Genomic DNA, 20,984 nt, shown 5'->3' with positions numbered 1-20,984 from the left:
ACCGCCCCCCCCGGAAACCGGCGTTGGTATATCTTAAGCGCCAACAAAGCGCGCATGTGCAGCTCGACCAAACGACAGAGAGAGCGATGGCGTCGACGACGAGTGAGTAAAGTCAGAAATAAGCTCGGTGTTTTGTCACTTTTTGACTTTTAAAGTGGGTTTTAAAAGCAGGTGTGGTGTTTTGAAACAGATATAGATGTGGGCCGTGCTGGTTTAATCGGATTTTAGCCCGTAAATGGGCTCTTGTTTCCGCGGTTTGTCGAGGCCGGCCCGGTCGGTCGGCGGTTTGCTGATGCTGCGTTTAGCACGGTTGCTAACACTAAGCGTACGGTAGTTAAGTAATTCCCAATTTCGTGTGGAAAAGGATGTAATTTAGAGTTTTGTGGTGGTGAAAATGTTCACACAGTGAAACCTAAACCTACCACACGTGTATCTTTTTTCTTCTTTTTTTTTTTTTGAATTTTCCCGGTCCACCTTAAATGGTGCCGCGGTTCCATGCTGCCGGCTGAAGCGCCTCAATGAGGCTGCTGCGCCATTTAAGGTGGAACGGGATTTTTTTTTAAAAAAACATTTTTTTTCCCAACTTCGTCGAAGCTTTTGAATGACGCGTTTCAGTGGAAACTCTTTATTTGGACGCCCGTTGGTTTTAGATGTAATTAGATCTGTTTAATTTAATGTTAATATCATTTTAACCACAAGACTTGGCCCTAAACGCAGCCCAGAGGCTACAATGCTAATGCTAACCGTCGTTTGAACCCCAAGTTAATTATTTGAGAATACACGCAGTTAATCTAGGTCGGAATTTGTGCATAATTTTAAAGGTACATTCCGCCCTTTTTTCGGCATTTTCGGTGTAATTCACTCCTTGAGGTGTAAACAAAGCCGGTGGTTTGGTGTGAAATGTTTCAGGTGTCTTTACAGTGGTGGTGATAGGAACCAGACGTCACCATGGGAGCTACAACACAAATATAGACATTTTAATTACCATCCAGAACCACCAGAGAGCCTGCACGAATCTGGTTACATTTATGTGTAAATAATATGTAGTTATATGTAGTGTTGGCTTTCTTTGGGGACTACTTTGTCTCACAACACCCTGCATGTGTTCCTCCACCCTGAATGAGTTATAATGCATGTTAAGCCAAGCCCTCATGATGGTGCACCAGATATCAGACGTGATATGAAGTGGTCAGATATATAATAACTTTCTGTGGGGGAACTTTTAGAGGTGGACGTTTGGTTCCCATCACCCCCACTGTGAAGAATCCTGACTATTTCTCTAATTCTCCATTCTCTATTTCTCTATTTCTCCACTGGGTGAGCAGTTTGGTTTAGGCCTGATGGCTGTGCAGGCCATTCAGAGTTGAAAGCACTTGTAGTCTTTTTAAATGATGGGTTATTATTGTGTGCTTATCTGATAATCTGCAGAGTATGGGAGCCCAGATAGAGGAGAAACGTATTGTCCTTTTTTCCCTCCTAAACATGATGAAAGACCTCACATCCGTTCCTCTCTTTGTCCTCAAGGTGGTGCTGCTTCTCTGCTTGTTTTGGTTCAGCTGTTTTTGCAGTTTATCAATTCTGTTTAAAGCAAACATCCAATTCATTGACACCAGTATCAATTACCAGTATAGACAGCATATGCCCAATACTGCCTGAGGTGTCGAAGCTATTTAATATTAAAAGTTTAACCGTTTTGGTCCTTATCCCTGGCTAAAGAGTGAAGATTATGGCTATAATGAGTCCATATCATGGGGAAAAACTCACTTTAAATAAGAGACTTGATGTGGTAAATGTAGTTAGTTTCAAAATATCATTCGCTCCACTCTTTTCAGTCTATATGAGGAAGCTGATCTGCCGAAAAACAGCCTGCTTTGAATTTGCTGTAATGTCACAAACCCTCTAACTACAGCAGTTTGGCCCAGCCGTTCATTAGTTCGTTATGAGTGATTCACTCCAGGTGTGGATGGGTATGTAAATACTTTGGCTTTAATGACATGACAAAGACGGTCAGTTCAGACTGGGTTGTTTTTCAGCTTGGTTTCCGTGTTTGGACTGGGGCGCGAGCGATTCGTCATGACACTTAATATATATAATTAAAGTATTTATTTATTTATTTTTATGGGAAGAGAGGTGTGTTTTTGTTGACATGGTCCCTTTAAATGCAGCTGTTTTTGGAGACCTCCGTTCTTCGGGGTTTGGTGTGAAGCCAGAGTTCGTATGCCTAATTAATCGAAGTCTTGTGGAAATGTAGGTCGTAGCCGGTGCTGCAGGGAGGAAGGTCTAAAGGGGGAGAACGCAGACCACTTCTCTAAACGCTCGGTGGTGAGACAATGACCGGGACTGTCGTCTCACGCTCGGCTCACGCCGCAGGCGTTATGTCCATTTATCGATCTATCTGGGGGGGTTTCTGCTCCCCTATAAACCACTGGCCTGGTTGTTGATGTAAGCCTCATTTCTTTATAAACATGGATGAATAGATGGAATGCAGATGTTGGTTCAAGTCAATTGTTGGAGAAAGACCTGCCTTTGTCTGATCGGTGGTTGGCACTCTTGTGCCCCCACGTTGGTACGGTTTATTTAGTGTTTGGTTTTTTTTAAGTAGTTTTTAAACGATTTGGCAAAAAAAATCATTCAGTTTTTACATGCCAGATGTTCAGATATGATCGTTTCATATTTAGCTTCTTGCATTTAGAGCTGAAGCTTTGAGGCAAACAAACAGTCGGCAGTCACCCGAGTATTTTCCGTCGGTGCGTCCCCAAAAGTTCTCAGCCGCTTGTCGGCGTGGTTTAGGGTGCTTGCCCGAACATTTGAATGTTGAGTCGTTGCGTACGTTCCTCTAGAGACAGTTTGCCTCTCGAGTAGAGTTCTCATAAGAACCACCAGAGAGCAGCGCAGAGCCAGTGACTTGGCTTATAAGCAGTTTAATCCACAGGAGGAGGCATAAACACTGCTGCGGCCTTATTCTTCAGATTATAGTGGACAGTTATTGAAATTCATGTTTGATCATGTGACGTGTCGGAAAATGCCAAGTGACCTTTATATAATGTGAGGATCTTGTGGTGGTTGAATACAAATTATTAAAATGACATGAATTTCCCTACAAAGTAAGATTTTCAAGGTTTTGTTCCAACAGCGTCAGTATGCTGTTTACAGCTTTTAGGTTTAGTGCGGTTTGGATTAGATTTTTCTGTATTTTGTATTAAATGTCTTTTACAGAACTTTTTTATATATATATATATATATATATATATATATATATATATATATATATATATATATATATATATATATATATATATATAAAAACAAACCCAAAGATTCTTACGAAACCAGTTCATCTTTTTTTTTTTTTCTTTCCCCTCATAGATTACAGCGGCTTCACCCAGGCCAGTGCCCAACAAGCGTAAGTCACTTTATTGTCCTCTCTCTGTGTAAATGTTACCTGGGGCTTTCCTGAAGTCCCCCAGCACTGCATGTTTTACTGTTTTTCTGTTAAAGTTCATAAACTCGTGCTGTTTGAGTGGCTTATACACACAACGTGGCTTTTGGTCCAGAGGAGAAACTTTGGCCCAGTCCCATTTCTTCTTTTTAACCCTGCCCCTTGTTTTCGAGTGTCACTCTACCTCCTTGTTGCTGAGCTACAGGGCAGTGGTTGAGATCTTCCCTCTGAAATGAGACCCTCTAATAAAAGAGCATCACTTCATTAACAGCTACTAGCGCTGCTCTGTAGGCGACCCTGCCCGTCTGCAGGGACAGCAGAGGAGGGGAAAGTTCAGCTCCTCACTGCTGGGCTTTAGTTACATTTAGGGATCATACGCCTTCAAAGAGGGGGGCAGTTATTTATTATCACCCCCCCTAATTCTTCAGTGATATGAAGCTGAAGTCAGAGATTCTCCAGATTCATGCTAAAATTTTCGTTCTACCTTAAATGGAGCAGCAGTTCTGATACCTAAAGGGCCAGAATGTAACTGCTGCACTATTTAAGGTGGAACGGGAAATTTAGCCAGATAGCTGCCGAGATATCGGCAATTTTTTATTTATTTATTTTTTTTAATGCTTGTTATAAAGAAAAGGACCATAACACTGAAGACATTGGTTATCATGTTGTAACAGAAAAAATACACATTTGTGTTCACCCATCCCCAATTCTTCAATGATCTGAAGATGTCAGATTCTTGATTGAATTTTCCCATTCCACCTTAAATGGTGCCGTGACATCAGCATGCATTTTATTAGCAAATTCATTTATTTTTGGTGCTTGTTATGAAGAACATGACTCAATACAGTGGTTGTCGTATTTAACAGAGAAAATACTTATTTGTGGGTTTCTTTGGCTGCGTCAGCTTGGACCCCCCCCCCCCCCCTGTCATTTCACTCCATTTGGAGTCTCTGGAAAAACCTCCGTTTGGAGGACCATGCAGCCCTGACACTTCGCCCTACCCCTCCATCTCAAGAATCGGGACGCTGTGGGCCGAGTGGTGGGGCGAGGGCTGAAGTCGGGTTGAGCCTTACTGTTTTAGTTTCGTCTGTTTTTAAAACTATTTTATGTCGATGCCAATGAAGTTTTTCTAAAGCCTGAAGCTGCTTCAGTGAGCGGTTTTTGTGTTTACGTTACAGGTACAGCTCATATGCTGCTCAGCCTGCTCAGGGATACGCGCAAACGGCACAGGTAGGTTTACACACTGTAAATCTGTGAAATGTGAAAATTACAGAAGCCATAAGGGCCACGGATTCCGGTGTGTTTGAGTTTTGTGTCACAATATAACTTTTTATTTTTATTTTTTGGAGAACATTCATGGTCTCATGTTAATGACGTGAATGACTTAATCTTGAGAAAACGTGTAAATAATTAGAAAAGTGAAAACACGAATGCAAATCCAGAAAGTCGGGCAAGTCGTCGGTCATGTAAGGCCGCCAAAAACGGCCAGATTAACTTGGTCGCTGGTGTTAAAGAAGCGGTCAACACTCCTCGAGACTCTTTTGTAGACTCGAGTTCCAACCCGTGTCTAACGTTCAGCCTTGCGGCGCCTCTTTTGGCGTGTTGCTTTCGGCAAATCCGTTTAAATCTCGGCTTCTGCCGTTTTTATTTGGGAATGCTGCGGAAAACTAATCAAATGGTTCAGAAAGTTGTTGCATGTTGTGGGAAGTGACGTGTATTTTAAAGAATTGGTCAGATTTCTGTTCACACCACAAAACGTCTTGTGGCCTATTTGAATAACTTAGTTTATCGCTGTGCTTCGTTTTTTTTTTGTCCGTGACTTCCAGCTCTGTTATAAACGCACCTGTCTTGTTTTCCAGCAGGGATATACTCAGCAGGACTACAGTTCATATGGCCAGCCTGCTGCAACTGAGTCTGCATATGGACAGACTGCGCCCTCCGCTGGAGGCTATGCGCAGCAGCAGTATGGAGCCTCATATGGGCAATCGGCCGCACCAGGTTTGTTGCGTGATGCGCTTGATGTCCTCTGCAGTTTAGATTATGGTGGCTGTTTTAATTTAATTAATTAACTTATTTATTTATTTTGAATTAAATGATTTGGCTTCACTCCAGTTTCTCTCTTCCCCAAAGTTCCTGAAGTTTGCTTCATTGGGTTTTATTAATGAAGCTTCATTGCTGGTGTAGATAAGTAATGGAAGCCTATACCCTGTCAAATAGCAGAGTTCAAACTGCCCGAGGGTGATTTTAGTACTTGGCACGATACTAACAGATGGGTATAACCTTGGTACTTGCGAGCTCCAGTGTAGTTTGCTGAAGAAAAGAACTTTTGATGCCAAATGTCTTCTGTATGTGTGAGAAATGTGGTTTTTATAGTTGAAATCTTCTCTTTCAGCTGCATATGGCACTGCCCAGTCTGGAACTCAGGCATACACCCAGTCTGCTCAGGGCTACGGGACTGCCGGATACACTAGTTCCACTGCGGCCCCTGCTGCGCAGGCGTCCTATGGCAGCCAGCCTGGCTACGGCACTCAGCCTGCCTATTCCGGATACAGCCAGCAGCCCGCCGCCTCCGCTGCTCAGAGGTACCTGGAAGCGTTCCCAAATCTATATCAACAGGATGGTGTTCCACGGCCTGCCGTAGTATAGACCATATGGTTGTTTTCCTGTGGTGTTGTGTGGGTTTTATTTTTGGATGAGCTTCTCAGCAGAGCTGAAAGCCGCCTTCTTATTTTAAGAAGGAAGAAAAAACGAGGCTGGTACTGTATGAGTGAGTTGTAAGCAGGGCGGAGTATCAAAGTACATGCATAAAATCCCCCTGTTGGTGAGAGTAGGGGTCTTCTATTATATCCTCCCCTGTGTTCTGATCGTTTAGGCCATCCAGATTGAAGAGTTTGTGCCATCTTACCCTGAGTTTTGTGTTTTTCGTGCTTCCTTTTTTTCTCCCTTCTAGCTACAGTGCTACCACCCAGCCCGCATACACTCAGGCAGCCTACTCCCAGCAGGGGGCATACCAGGGGCAGCAGGCTGCCTACGCAGGACAGCAGCAAGCCAGCTATGCAGCGGGCCAGCAAACTCCGTCTGCGGCCTACCCTCCGCAGGCTAATGGCTCCTATGCGCAGGGTCAGCATGGCCAGTACAGCCAGCCTGGTGCACCTCAAAGCTACGACCAGTACAGTAAGTCTAACTGCATCGCTCTGAGTAGTAAGGAGTAAGCTTAAGGTCTCACTGCTGAGCAACACCCAAGTACTAAGGGTAGCCAGGAAAGGCTGGACCTACACTATGATCACTATGATTTTGGTCTGATTAAGTCTGATTGGCCCTTTGCAACACACATTCTCTATCTGAAGCGATTTTCCAGGTTGGGAGCTCGATTGGGAGATGATCTGGTAGTGTGAGAACAAATGAGCGAGTCTTTAGCCCCCAGATCTGATCAGAGAACCTCCAATAAGTCATGTGTGATGTTTACGACTCAAAACGGTCACCAGTCCTGTCCTGTGAGATGTTCAGAGATTTTATCAGAGTAATTCAAACGGCCAGTCAGAGCTAGGAGAGCGGAGAAAAGGGCGGAGAGGCATATGCACCCTGCGCCGGGACAGGAGCTGATATCATGTTCATAATGTGGGGTCCAGTCGTCGGGTCACTCTTCTTTACAGCCCTCGGCTCGGCGGCCAGTTTGTAGTGAAATGTTTCTACAGCTCGCGCTGTAAGTGTTTCTCACCACATATTAATCCCAGGAGTGTGCTTTCGCGGTGCAAACGGGTCGAGTAAGGTCAGCTCTGTGTGTGTCGTGTGATCCGAGGAGATCTGGGAGTTTGAGTTCTTATTCGTAGCCCAAATTCGTGGCATGTTGTTCAGTCTGTTAAAGAAATCTGTTAAGATAAAGTCGAGTATTGAATGCCCAGCCTAACTTAAAGGCCCGTGTCATGTAAATTTTGTTTTTTGATGTGAAATACGTTTTAAAAACAATTTTAATTCCCCATTTAATATATAGAAATTAAAGGGCCCTTTAAGGTCCTACATGCCTTGCATTCACCTTTTTACATTCAGTTTGTTGTGCTGTTTATTCCCATGACCAGCTTTTGACTCGGTCTAAACAACGCGTCGATCTCCCTCTCCTGCAGGTGCTTACAGTCAGGGTGGTGTGAGCGGTGGGTATCCTGGCTCTCAGCAGCCCCCGGGCCGTGGTGGTTACCCAGGAGCAGGTGATTCCTCTGGACCGGGTCGAGACTCCTACGACAGGGGCGGCATGCGAGGAGGGCCCCGGGGCCGTGGGCCGATGGGGCGTGGAGGAATGGGGTAAGTTCTGACTCTTATTTCCGCAAACCGCCTCCGCTTCCCCCAACAGGTCAACTGGAGACGAGCGACACGGTGGCTTTTGTTCTGTTCCTGTATCTGAGCCACTTTTGTTTAAAAGGATTTTATAACCATCTACTTATGAGCGTCTACTCATCACTCAGAGGAGATGCCATTGTGAGGACAGTGCGTAGTTAAACCCCCCGCCCACCAAGACGTAAATGGTTTAGCTGGGTCTTTGTGGTGGTTGCACGTTTTAAAGCTTATAAGGAACCAAATGATTAGATCTCGAATGGACTTGCGGGTTGACGATCCACTTTTTACACTTCAAAAGGCTTTTTTGCCTCATACTTTCCAGATCACGAGGCCTCAGGTTGTGGCGCTTTGATCACTGGTGTTTTTTGTTGTTGTGCAAAACACATTTTAAAGTAGGGTTTAAAATATTTGGGTATTTCACGTTTTTCAACTTCGTGTCTCGACCACCAGCGGATATAATTGGTTTGGAGTCATGAATTTGATCATTTGGCAGTATTTTTATCCTTAACGCTGGGTTTTATTTGTGCATCAGTATTCTGACTTTTCATTTTAAATGTGGGATAGAAAACCTTGTTTTGGGGCTTTATTTAAGTTTAAGTTCTTTGATTTTAAAGTAACAAAACAAGCAGGTCACTAACAAATCGAACACACCCGAGTGAAACGGCATGATATAGCCGTGGTCGTTATTGGTCATCGGGCTCTTTTTACCTTTTGGAGAAATATTAATATTGAGTTTTAGGAAATGTTTAAATTTTTATATTTTTACCATCTTACTCGGTGAAAGAGGGCACTGAACGTCATGCTTTGTTCCAAAAGTGCAGGTGTTTGATTTCTAGATACTCGTATTCATGACTGACCTCGCTCAAACTCATATTTCCTTTGAGGGAATGACTAAGCAAAAATCCCGGTGAATAGCACTGCATGAATGCTGCCTCGGCTTTTAACGGTATTGCGTTGCACCCTTTGAGTTGTGTCGTTACCCCTTACCCACTAATAGTTCTGAGGATATTTCAGTTGTTGTGCTTGAAATAGACTATTGATGCAGCAATATATTCATTTCTATATCGGTATCCAATCACAATATAATCTTAACGTCTTTGTGATCGTTCAACTGTTTTCCGTACAACCTGCTCCCCCTGGACTGTAAGGTAATGCTGCTGAAAGCTGAGGCATTATTGAGGAAAGCTGAATGTGAACACATGACCTTGCACTAGTGTGGGAATTCATGGGATACGCCTTCTCCCAAGTTTCGGTCAAGTGCCTAGAGCCACTCTTTAAAGCTACGTTCCCCAGAAGTCCAAGAGTCATGATGAAGGCCTGTGGTGAAAGGTGCCCCGTTCGAGCTCCAGGCATATTGATTTTTGGCCTGGTCTTGACCGCTTGCGGCTGGATCTTGGACCTGACCAGCATGTTGGCGCCAAACTGGCGCACCATCCACAACATCACGGGAGAAGATCCGGATCTGATCTTGTTCCAGGGGTTATGGGACATCTGCAGCTACCACACCTCATCGGATGTCGTTTGTAAAGAAGAGGACGACGAATATTTCGATCACAGAGTCGTAGGGACTGCCCAGAGGATGATGGCCGGGTCCCTGGTTATGACCCTGATCGGCCTGGCCGTCGCGGCCATTGGGGTCCGATGCTGGACTGTCAAGCCGACGTGGACGGGCGTATGCCTCGGTGGCTTCGTTATAGTCTGTTCAGGGCTTCTTGCCATCATGCCTGTCGCATGGTATGGCTACCTTCTGAACGACATCGATTCACCATCAGAGGAAATTCGCATAGGTTACTGCATTTTTCTGGGTTACTTGGGGGGCATCATGGAAGTCCTTGGAGGGTTCTTCCTTTTTGTTGCCGCGTGGCATCACAGCGAGAAAGGCCATGAAACTGAAACTTCGCCACAGCTAGCAACCACTTGGAACCCTTGGCAAATCACGGTGCCTGATGTAAGTGGAGGTGTCGGCAATATACTGAACAGCATTCCGAATGGCAGGGATTCCCAGGAGGACAAAATGTAGCCAGGATGACTGTCCACTTGTATGCTTGACATTCAGGTTAAGTGACTAAGTTTGGGTGCCTGATTGTAGATCGACATTTCCACTAGAAGACTCAAACTGGAGTATTAGAGGCTAGATCGAGTAGAGATTTGGACTTTGTCTGCTGAAAAACATTAGACGTGTGATCAAAGTCTTAACCCAAACAGCTAACGCTGGGAGTCGATCCCAAAAAGAATATTCTTTTATTCTAGATGTTCAGAAATTGGGAGTTGGCTCAAGTTCTGGTCTCAAATCTACAGTGACCTTCCCACACCTGCAAAACAAAGGGCTGTTCTGTAGGTGTACAAACGGTGCAGCCTTCCACAACTTTCTCATTGGTAGTCTTCCCTCATTTTACTTTAGACAAAGTGGGAAAACAAAGTAAAATTTATGAAGTACAAAATTTGGTTTTCATTAAAGTAAAAAGTGCCAACCCATGCAAAAGAATCTGGCGCACCTTAGCCAGTCTGTTAGTGGAGTCCGTTTGGGTAGTGCTGGCTTTAAAAAAGGTCAAGTATAATTAATATTGTACTCAAAGTTTGACCGATGTCAAGTTTTTGGAATTGTGTGGAATCGACTCTTAATTCTGGTCACTTGGATTGGGAATAGGCATTGACACATCTGTGGAACGGAGCAGCACCTAGAAACCCTCTTTGCTGAGGGTGTAAAGATTTTAATACAGCAGCAAAAAGAATATTCTGGAGATGTAAAGCACCATCAATCACAGAAACTGGGCATCTGGCAGACGCCACGCTCAAGACTGGGGTTATTTTATTGTAGTTTGTAGGTTTTGGGGATTCTGTTTGGGCGGTGAGGCACTGAAGGTTCTGTCTGAATTGTAGAATCAAATTTAAAATATCAGCCTGAACCTAAAAATGCTTGACAGTCCTGCTGTTTGCATGTGTGACTAAAACTTGAGTTTGTTCCATGCAGAGTTAGGAATTTCCTATGACCGCTTGGAGTCATCACAATGTGGGAATCGAAGATATTGTGAACCTTGTTTTCCCTCAGTACCTCTTTTCAGAATTACATTAGTTCATGTTGGAGAACTTGATACTTTTAAGGTTTTCTGTACTTTATCAGTTTAATAAAATAACGTTCTTGAGTTATATTGGCGGTCATAGTCCACAAGTGATTTGGAGGGTACCTTTTAGTAATGCAGTAGGCTTTTTGATGACCACTTAAATATGCGTTCATTAAAACGTACTTCTGTTATTCAGTGTACTTCTGGTGTGGGATTTTTAAAAAAAATTCAACTAACCTTTTTATATTTTGGTACGTTTTTGTATGAGGCTTCTTTCGGCCGAGAATTATGAACCTGGGTCAAATTTTATTTTTAAATGTTGAGTTTCTTTCTATGGATGACTGCAATTTGGTGGCACAAGTCATTTGCTTTTTTTTGCATATGAAAAATTCACGTTGAGTATTTTAAAAATTTGATTTAACGTTTGAACAAAATTGAACGAAGTGGTAGGTGGGCGTTATTGAGCAGGATAACTTTTGATTTTTGGGTTTTATTTGCTATAAATGAAGTAAATCTGCCCAGTAGTGCTCAAGTTATTAGGGTGTGATCCCACCATCCATTAGTTTTTTGGGGTATTTTTTCCAGAACACCAAGCGTTGAAGGTGTTGGAACCGTATTGTTTTTGCTCAGAGATTTGGTAATACTTTTCCTTTGAGAGTGTTGTGGAGGAAGTTATTCCAGACACCAGTCTTGTAAGGTAGATTTGTGTGAATCTTCCCTAGCAAGCAAAGAGATGACAGTTGGCCTGATGGTGGTGCAATGGAGCAACATGTCATGTTATTTCCCCACATCACATGAACTTTCAGGGTTTTTTGGTTCCATCTGAATCTCTTAATTCCACAAAATGCTCACTGCAGCTATAGCTCTGCCCCAAAACCTGCATCCTAATTGGTAAGATATGTGCAACAGTTATTTGTGTTTGGTTTATTTTTTTTAATATAAATTAATGTTTTTTTTTCATGATGCCTCCACAATATATAGGGATCAATGTTGAGTCTATAGGTCAAGAATTATCAAAAAGCTTAGTATTTGTCAACAGCATAGCTGCCATACTAAATTTAAGCCCTCAGGGGTGGAGCACAGTTTACGAAAATGGCTATAGATCAGGATTGCTTGGTTCAACTCACACCAAACTGTATAGTCTTGTACGCAACATGACTTTGAGGAAGCCCACCAAGTTTGTGGTCAGTCAGTCAATAGGGGCTGGTGCTGCACAAAAACTCAGCTGCTGTTCGTCTGAGTGGAAATTTTGCAAGCTGCGTTTTTGCAACTTAACGGACAAATCAGATTTCAGCAGGGCTTTGACTTGCTTGGTGTTGGCCAGTCATCACACAATTTGATGTATATGTACATATAGGCGTTCTCTTAACACCCTAAAAAACTATCAATAATTTGACCATAAAACCAGAAGACTTGCGTTAACTCTGTCATACTAGGAGTAAAATAAAAATTACGTCCTTTTACTGCATTTTAAAAAATATATATATAAATAAATTGGCAGCCAAATTTACCAAATGTGTTTTTCCACTCAGTAGCCAAATCCAACACATTCATGAGCTGAACGTTACCAATGAACACACAACAATTTTGGTTTAAAATCTGTTGTAATATAAATAAATCAGTTTTTAATGCAGCATTTTGAAGTAATTCGCCACCAAAATTGCCAAGAAGTTTGTAAGGTGTACCCCATCTAATTGACCCATGTCAAATTCAGCACATTAAATGACCATTTCCCAGAAAATGGGTCAAAGTGTTTTGGTTTAAACCTGGTCATTATATGGAAGGAAAACGGCAGCATTTCACAATAACTGGCTGTTTCCAGATCAGTTCATGAGGATAATTGGCACCCCATGTAATTGAGTCAAGTTAAACACACACTAACATTTTCCAAGAAGAAAATCAAAAACGCAGTAAATTAAGTGCGCAAATCAAATTTGGAGTCATTGTATTGAAATTTGTAGCCATAGTTAGAAAAATTAGATTTTTCCCGTAATTTGATTCTTGAGTCAAATGCAGTGGAACACAATACCAACATCAGGGACTAACGTTACTGCATTGGTTTAAAAATAATAAAGTTATGCAGTTAAAGATTCCGGCTCTTGTATCATATCGATGATGTCGGAGCAAAACCTTGTATCTCCAAAATGGCAACATTACAGGAGAAGAACAAAACATGCATTACTTTCTATGTAAATCAATGGAACCAGAGTCCCCCCCCCCCCAAAGTATTTTTTTTACCCATTTATTTTGGTCCATTCTTCATGAAATTTACACGCCATATAAAGGCCCACGTGGTTTTGTTCCGACAACAGCGAAATCCAGAAATACAAGGGTAATCGGAGTTCAGCAGGGATTTGGAAGCCTTAGAATTGGCCGGTCACCGTGAAATTTCATATGCATGTGTGAAATTTTTCGTGGCCCCCCCCCCCCCCCCCCGCATGCTTTACTGGTGTATATACCTGAGGGGCCCAGTGTCGGGCCTGCTTGCGAAAGACGGCTTGAAACCACGTCAAGAGGAGGAGCCAAACCAGAAGTCCACGCATAAGTTAGTAACTTTTTTTTTTTTTTCTTTTTTTTTTTCCCCCCCAATCCAGATATTTTTTCATGACGGTAAGCATGTAAAGCTGCACAGATAATGTGCTGACACATTTTGACTTTAACTGAATTCCCTTTTTCCTGCAAAAAAAGTCGTAATGGTAGTCGAGTTGTTTTTCATGCTTGGTTATATTTTAAGGTGCAATTTCAAAGTTATTGACAACTTTTTAACACCTGGAAATTCAGCTTACAGTGTTGCCAAATCTGTTCTAATTCACTTTGTTCATTTTTCAAGGTATTATTTTAACATGCTTTGTCATATTTGTATACTACAGGTAACAGAGATCCATGTAAGAACATCAGTACTTAAAGTTTAAGTACTTCTTTCCATTTCAAAGCCAGCAGCGAAGGGGAGTTTGCTGAATTCAACAGCATTTTATTATAAATGTGCATTTTACTATTTTGTTTGACATTTGTACTTTTTTTATGTTGTTGGTGTATATATTTTATTTAAAGCTGTATTTTAACCTGATTTTGTCATGGAGTTTTTTTTTTTTTTTTTTTTTTTTTTTAATATATTGTACAGATGTTTTAATGACCTTGTTTTTTATTTTTGCTGAAGGGTTACTGGGCACTGTTTCTGTTCATTTTGAACTTGGTTGTTTCTCCTGTTTTTCCCAAGTACATTGTCAAAAATACCTATTTTTTAATTTAATTATATTTGGTTTTTCTGTGTTCACTTAAGGGTTAAGCTGTGGAAGGATTTATTGATTTTAAATATTTGTGGGATTTATTGCTTAAATTTTAAACGTAGTATGAAACGGACCTCTCGAGGTATTTTGTTTGCATTATATGGGTTTTATTTAATTAAAAAAGAGGGAGAAAGTGATGTCTATGCCCTGTTCGAGTTTCCTTGGTTCAAGACTAAATGGAATTTCGCCTTCATATCTTCATTCGTAGCATGGCTGGGGACAGAGGTGGCTTCAGTAAGCCTGGTGGTAAGTTGCTAAAGAGTATTACACTGGCTAGTCCACTTCTGAGTTTTATACTGTTTTTGCCTATGAGCCCATAAAATATCTTCTATTGGTGTGTCACATTTATTGAAGTTTTTTTTTGGGGATCCTCCAAAAGTTTGGGTGTTTTTTGATGGTTTGGGTGTCTGAATTTTAAAATGGGGTTCCTTCAAAGAGTTTTTGAACTAGTGTCTTTTCACTGAAGGATGGTTTCATTTTCTCCCCCCATTCTTTAAAACGGTGACTACCCAGGAAAACCCTGAAAACCAACCCGTATCTTCTCATGGGCAGCTAATTTACAAAATACTGATGCAGGAATTGCACGCCGGAGTTTGTTATGCATAATAGTCTTGTTTTTTCTTTTTTTTTCTCTTTCAATTCTACGAAACATCAGGACACAGGGATGGAATGGACCACGAAATGGGTGAGTACCACATGCGTAACACACCCAAGTTCACAATATGGACAAAAGTACTGGGAGCTTCTGTGAAACCCAATCTAAATCCATAGGTGTCGATACGGAGTTAGTCCCCCTTTGCAGCTCTAACAGCTTGCATTCTTCTGGGAAGCTTCTACAAGATTTGAGGGCGTCTGGGGAATTTTGTGCCCGTTCATCTAGCAGAGCATTTGTGGGGTAGACACTGTCAGTCAAGAGGGTCTGAATCAATCTCTGCTGTAATTCATCCCAAAGGTGTTCGATGTGGTTGAGGTCAGGACTCTGCGAAGACCGATGAAGTTCTTCCGCACCAAACTCACCCAGCCAGGCATTTATGGGCGCTGCTTTGGTCCTTCTCCAAATTTGCCCAAACTGGAAGCGTACAATTGTCCAGGATTTCTTGGTCTGCTGAAGCTTTAGGGTTTCCCTTCACTGGAACTAAGGGTTCTAGGCCAACCCCTGAAAAACAGCCCCATAGCATCATCCCTCCTCCACCAAACTTTTCCTGCCTGACTACACAGTGCAAACTAATGTTCTCTTGGTATTCGCCAAACCTAGACTTGTCTATCAGACTCGACAGAAGTGTGATTCATCACTCTGCAGAATGTTTCTACTGCTCCGGTCTGTGTGCCTTTTTTTTTTTTTTTTAGTTATTATCGATCAAGTCTGCAGAGCTGTTTGCTTAGTCTTATCCATCTGTGAGCAGTGGGTTAGGCTGAAATGCCCTGACCTCAGTATTTAGGTGTTCCAGTACTTTTGTCTATATAGTGCCTCTAAAAGTAATGTCACTCTTGAGCTGTTGAAAGTCTGAAAGAATGCTGGTTTGATTCTTCTACTTCTTTAGGCCAGCAGGATGACTCTGAGAACAGCACCATCTACATCACTGGACTTACTGAGAAGGCAACACTTCCAGAAATGGCTGACTTCTTCAAGCACTGTGGCCCCATTCGGGTGAGTACGGGTAGATCCAGCTCCAGCAAAATGTCTCCACATCGAACTCCACACCAGACAGATGCTCAATGTTTGGAATTGCAGCTGAAGTGGCCTTCGGTTGCAAGTGGCTCTGAAATACGCACCCAGTTCCAACATTTGGTTTTGTGTTCAGTTGAAGGACCAAGACAACATTTGAGCTTCAGCCCAGAGAATTTGGTTTCGGTTCCTGCATGATTTGTGGCTTCTACTGTATGTAGTGGAGTCTTAACTTGTGTTTGTAGTTGCAGCGTCAAACTGTGTTGAGATTTATGTGGGAAACGCTTGGCATGATCTGTTCTATGCATTATGGAAGCATGAGGTTTTAACACGGTGCCGTCTGATTGGCGGTCAGGCATTCAGCGTTGGTTTATGCCTTTGTCCGTTATGCGCAGAGGCTTTTCCACGGCCTTTTGATATGCACTGTAGCAGGGGAAGTACATTCAAATCCTTGCAAACGCTCGTTGAGGAGCATAGTTGGCGAGCCTCAATGCCTCGCACAATAAATGTAAACAGAAGGGTGCACGTAAGACGAACATGGTTCTGAAGTTATAACGAGGTCAGTTTGTTTTGTAGGTACTGATAGTAGTAGTCCTAAATAAAAAGGTAGTAATCCGGTGTTTTGGCGTGTTTGTCAGGCAGATCTCTCACTGGTTGTGTTTACAAAGATTTTCACCAATGTGAACACTTCCCGATTATAGGTTGTTGGTGTTTATTGCTTGCCCTACTCAACAATCTGATAAATCTGTTTACATGCTCACTACAAGTAATCCGATCCAAAATTACATGCATGCACAGAAAACGGCTTGGTGTAGACGTTACCATGACGACCAGCATCATGTGAGGTCCAGTCAGAGTGAGATGAGCAGCAGTGAGCAGTGATTGTGTTTTTTAACTGCTTTAAAATGACGTCAGACTCAGGAAAACGTCCTTCACACGTCCTTATTAAAGAAGGCCGAGAGGAAGACGTCGTGCTCTGAGACACATAAGCTGGACGTCCGTCCCACCGCCGTCTTTTAAAGATCAGAGCATGAACTTCGTCTCCTCTGCAGACCAGTTTCTGCTCCGCCGCGTTGAACGGGATAAACTCTCACTGTGACGCGACGCTCATGCAGAACGGGCTGAAACTTTCCGAAAGGGATTTTAATCGTATACAGGCGTTTACACGGATATTCTTCTATTTAATGGATTATTTATAGGACTACCCACCTCGTTCAGTGGATAGAAATTGAGACCGTTCCAAATGGCTGTACTAGTCCATTCCGATTGACTTTTGTGTACGTAGACGTGTTCTGTGACGCCAGGTTATTGCACATAAATGTGGCTGCTGTCAGCAGAGCATAACTATTGATGAGTGTCTAGGACTTGACCCATACGCACTGTAGGCACCTCCTAGATGTAAAATGAACCAGTTGTCAATCTTTAACCTTTACTGCATACTGCTCTGCATATGGACCAGTATAAACATTCATTTTTATGTTTGCTGCTTTTCTGTCACAGATAAATCGCCGTTTAGGCCAACCAGCCATCAACATCTACACAGACAGAGAGACGGGCAAGCCGAAAGGAGATGCCACTTTGTCCTACGAGGAACCTCAGGTTGCCAGAGCTGCCGTGGAGCACTTTGACGGTTCGTCTCTTGGTCTCTGCTTCTTCACTCCTGCAGCACTTAATTCAATTTTAGGTTTATTTATATAGCACTTACAGAAATGACGGAAAATCCCAGTCCAAGCCCCAAACGAGCCAGACGAGGGTGAGGGTAGCAGGGAAGAACTCCCAAGAGCAAGAGGAACATGCTCTTTGAGGGTTATTTGAAAGTGGTTGCTGAAATGTGCTCAATTCTTTAAAAAAAAAAAATAAATTGAGTTACATTTTTCGTTTACGCTGCTCATACCCCTCTTTCCTGTTCTCCAAAATGAAATGTGAAACTTCCCTGCAGTTTTTCTTTCTTTCTAAATTCTTGACCTTTTTTCTTCTGTCTGTTCCAGGTAAGGAGTTTCAGGGTAGGAGGCTGAATGTGTCCATGGCTCGGAGGAAGAACGTGCCAGGAGGGATGCGTGGAGGCATGCCCATGAGAGGAGGCCCTGATCGTGGAGGTAAAGCTCTTTTCAGCCATGCGTACACTTCATTTTTTATTTATTTATTTTTTAATGTACCTAGTAAATCAGATTTCTGCATCTGCCCTCATTTCACACGATGCATCACTGAATTTTTAAACTCCCCTCTGTTAAAACAGTGACTGTCTTAATTAAATTAAGATGGCAGATGACTTGCTATGACTGTTGTATTTTATACAGGTATGATGGGACGAGGAGGAGATAGAGGTTTTCCTCCCCGTGGAGGTCCCAGAGGCGGCATGGGCTGGAGTGGACCGCCAGGGGCCAACAATGTCCCGAAGAGGGCAGGAGACTGGGAGTGCCCAAACCCGTGAGTCTCCACCTCAGACATGTACACACATCATCGTACAGAGTGTGTTGCATTACATAATGTGTTCTTAGTGTATTTTCAAATACTTGAGCTCTTTTTTTTTTTTTTTTTTTTTTTTTTTTTTTCTTCCACCCATTTGGTTTCAAATCTCAAATAAAAGTGCTGAATGTTGTATTCAGGGTTTTTTGGGTAAAGCTGAGTAAAGATTTGTCCAACTTGTCGTGAATTTCAGTGTTTTCAATTTTCTACAACGTTCTCAATCATGCCACTCTTTTACAGCTCTCCACCATTCTGGACTCACTTTTGTTAATTTTAGAAATTGAGAGCTGTGAAGTTGTAGAGAACTGGTTTATTAGCTTACCTTCATTCATTCATACGTATATTTATGTTTATTAAATGCTTTTTTCTTATACCAAATATTGGAGCTGCCGGGTAAAAGAGGTAGACCTCAGAGAAGGTTTATGGATGTAGTGAAGGTGGACATGGAGATGGTTGGTGTAAAAGTAGAGGAGGCAGTGGATAGGGCAAGACGGAGGCAGATGATCCGCTGTGGCGACCCCTGAAGGGAGCAGCCGAAAGACTTTCTTATACCAAATGTTTCCAAAGTCTGTTTGTTCTTCTCAGTCATTTAAATGTGGTGCAAGGCTTTTACTTCAGTATCGGTTTAGGCTACTCGGCGCACAGACCTACGTCTTATCTGTAGCACAGAGATGTACCGATTTGACACACATGGACCCCTAGATGTCGTATTTACTTGATCAGCGCGGCTCCATATGACACATTCCCCTCATTTGTGCAGTGGCTGTGGGAACCAGAACTTCTCCTGGAGGACTGAATGCAACCAGTGCAAAGCTCCAAAGCCCGAAGGCCTGGGACCCCCTGAAGGTACGTCTCCCAGTATGTGTGCCTGACTATGTGGACGCTGGCTGTTGTGCCCCGTCGGCTTCTGTTGATCATTTAGAGTTTAAATTTTAATTTAATTCTAACTCTTCCTTTTGCAGGTGCATTTATTTTTTTAATTTTTTTAATCAGTTTTGTGGTTCGGTGTGAAATGATTGAGTGCAGAGACTCCGATTTTGTTTAGTGGTGGTCATTGTGACTCCTGGTTCCTGTGTCCCATATTCAGAGTAACAGCCAAACCAGATCGATATCTTTATCAGTTTAATCTTTGGTGTATCTATGATCAAACTTGCGGCTGGTACGAGTAAATTTGAGTATAAATGTTGGACAATCTGGGGGAAAATATGGTTGATTTTGCGGTTAACTAACCAAAACTATAGTCTAGAACGATAATCATTTATGCACATGGCCTACTGACCCAACTAGATGTCCTAGCACCACAGCTGTGAACCGTTCTTAATCTAGAACAGTGCTTCACACCAGACCACTCAAATGTCTCTGTTGCATAGATTAGATGGTTTTGAATGAGTCCCTGTGCGTTTCAGGTGGCGATCGTGGCCGTGGTGGTATGGGCCGCGGGGGCAGAGGGATGGACCGTGGGCACCCTGGCATGGGCGGCCCTGGGGGCATGCGAGGAGGCTGGGGAGGTGATGGAGGCTTCAGGGGCGGCAGAGGGATGGACAGAGGAGGATTCAGAGGAGGCCGAGGCGGACCCCCTATGGACCGTGGGGGCAGGAGAGGAATGGGCCCCCCAGGGAAGATGGATGGGAGGTATGCGCAGAATACAGGTTACCAAAAGATCACACTCGTTTCAGCTCAAGGTTTTGATCGTTTTACGTTGGTTGATGGGTTTTAGCTGCTTGTGGTCGGTGCTGTTGGGTCAGGACTCTTACCCTGTTTTCTTTGTCCTCCACAGGGACCACCGTCAGGAGCGCAGAGACAGGCCCTACTGAAGCGCCTCCCATGCCGGCAGCGAGGAGCCTGTGTAAAGGAGTGTACTTTTAAAATGGTCTTTTAATTTGCGTGTCCATATTTATATATGGTTATCAGATCTGTGGCACATGTTTTTTCTTTTTTATAGCCGTTTCTTTAGGAGTTTAGTTTTACTGCTTTTAGTTAAGCATAGTTGTTTTGCTTTTTTCTCACTGTACAATGCCCCATATTGTCAGTTGTATTTTGTACTGGACATTTTCCTCCCTTTCCACACCATCACTGTACCACACGGACGACTTTTTTCAAAATAAACTTTTCGACTTGATTTCGCTTTTCGTGTGCGGTGCGTCTTTTCACATAACTCATGGTTTTTGCTCTGTTGTGACTGTTGGGTCATCACTTCACAGCCCCGGTCATAGATGTACACCTGGACGCTGCGTTGGGTCCAGCTAGGGATGTCAATTTCGCCGCCATATTGGGGAGGTCAACATCTCTGCTGGATTGCATTCAGTGCCATTACAGAGCGGCGGTTTAATAAAGATACTGTCCACAATTCCACTATTTCAGGAATACTGCTCTCAGAAAGTGGGATAGGATTATATAACGGAGGGAAGCTCAGAGAACCTGCTGGTGTGGTTGTTTTTCCTCTGTTTTTATATTAAGCTGATTTCGTCTAATAGTCTAATCAGGGGGTCTTGACTTTATGTAGCAGTTCTAGTTATTGATGTATGTAGATTATTGTTGGTGCCTTATTACACAAACCTGAAGTTGGCTTCCTGTTCACCAGCAAATTTCGGAATAAATGCTTTCCAGCTGGTCCAGATGGATAATTATAAGTTATTAAAGCAATGAAGATACCAAGGGCAGATCTCTATGGAGCCCTGCTGGAGACATCCTGTAGAAGTAAAAATAGTGCGTGGCCACGACTTACTTACGCGTGG

The 20,984-nt window shown here is 42.9% G+C and overlaps 2 protein-coding genes across 3 annotated transcripts; both read left to right on the top strand.

Moving 5' to 3' along the window:
- Positions 1 to 37: 37 nt before the first annotated feature.
- On the top strand, positions 38 to 20,368 carry ewsr1b (EWS RNA-binding protein 1b). Of its 2 annotated transcripts, none has more exons than XM_037531587.1 (16): positions 38 to 102; positions 3,367 to 3,403; positions 4,618 to 4,669; positions 5,302 to 5,437; positions 5,832 to 6,021; positions 6,390 to 6,613; positions 7,561 to 7,735; positions 14,326 to 14,363; positions 14,773 to 14,802; positions 15,659 to 15,765; positions 17,284 to 17,413; positions 17,772 to 17,879; positions 18,081 to 18,210; positions 19,010 to 19,095; positions 19,656 to 19,881; positions 20,027 to 20,368. In XM_037531587.1, exons 1-16 carry the CDS (start codon positions 87 to 89, stop codon positions 20,061 to 20,063), a joined length of 1,722 nt encoding a protein of 573 aa, XP_037387484.1. In that variant the 5' UTR covers positions 38 to 86; the 3' UTR covers positions 20,064 to 20,368. The 2 variants fall into 2 exon arrangements, with proteins under 2 accessions (XP_037387484.1, XP_037387483.1); XM_037531586.1 differs by having other exon boundaries at positions 5,299 to 5,437.
- On the top strand, positions 7,742 to 13,903 carry LOC108441386 (claudin-23-like). The gene has a single exon (XM_017720870.2). The coding sequence runs from the start codon at positions 8,994 to 8,996 to the stop codon at positions 9,786 to 9,788; it is 795 nt and encodes a 264-aa protein (XP_017576359.1). The 5' UTR covers positions 7,742 to 8,993; the 3' UTR covers positions 9,789 to 13,903.
- Positions 20,369 to 20,984: the final 616 nt, after the last annotated feature.

Source organism: Pygocentrus nattereri, chromosome 20, assembly GCF_015220715.1.
Source record: "Pygocentrus nattereri isolate fPygNat1 chromosome 20, fPygNat1.pri, whole genome shotgun sequence".
Taxonomy (NCBI): Eukaryota; Metazoa; Chordata; class Actinopteri; order Characiformes; family Serrasalmidae; genus Pygocentrus; species Pygocentrus nattereri.
The sequence above is the reverse complement of the archived record's forward strand: the minus strand, read 5'-3'. Positions and strand labels throughout refer to the sequence as shown.

Coding starts and splice junctions, on each gene's coding strand:
- LOC108441386 (XM_017720870.2), top strand. CDS start 8,994: ATGGGATACGCCTTCTCCCAAGTTTCGGTCAAGTGCCTAGAGCCACTC.
- ewsr1b (XM_037531586.1), top strand. Junction 4,670..5,298: donor GATACGCGCAAACGGCACAG/GTAGGTTTACAC, acceptor CTTGTTTTCCAG/CAGGGATATACTCAGCAGGA. Junction 5,438..5,831: donor TGGGCAATCGGCCGCACCAG/GTTTGTTGCGTG, acceptor CTTCTCTTTCAG/CTGCATATGGCACTGCCCAG.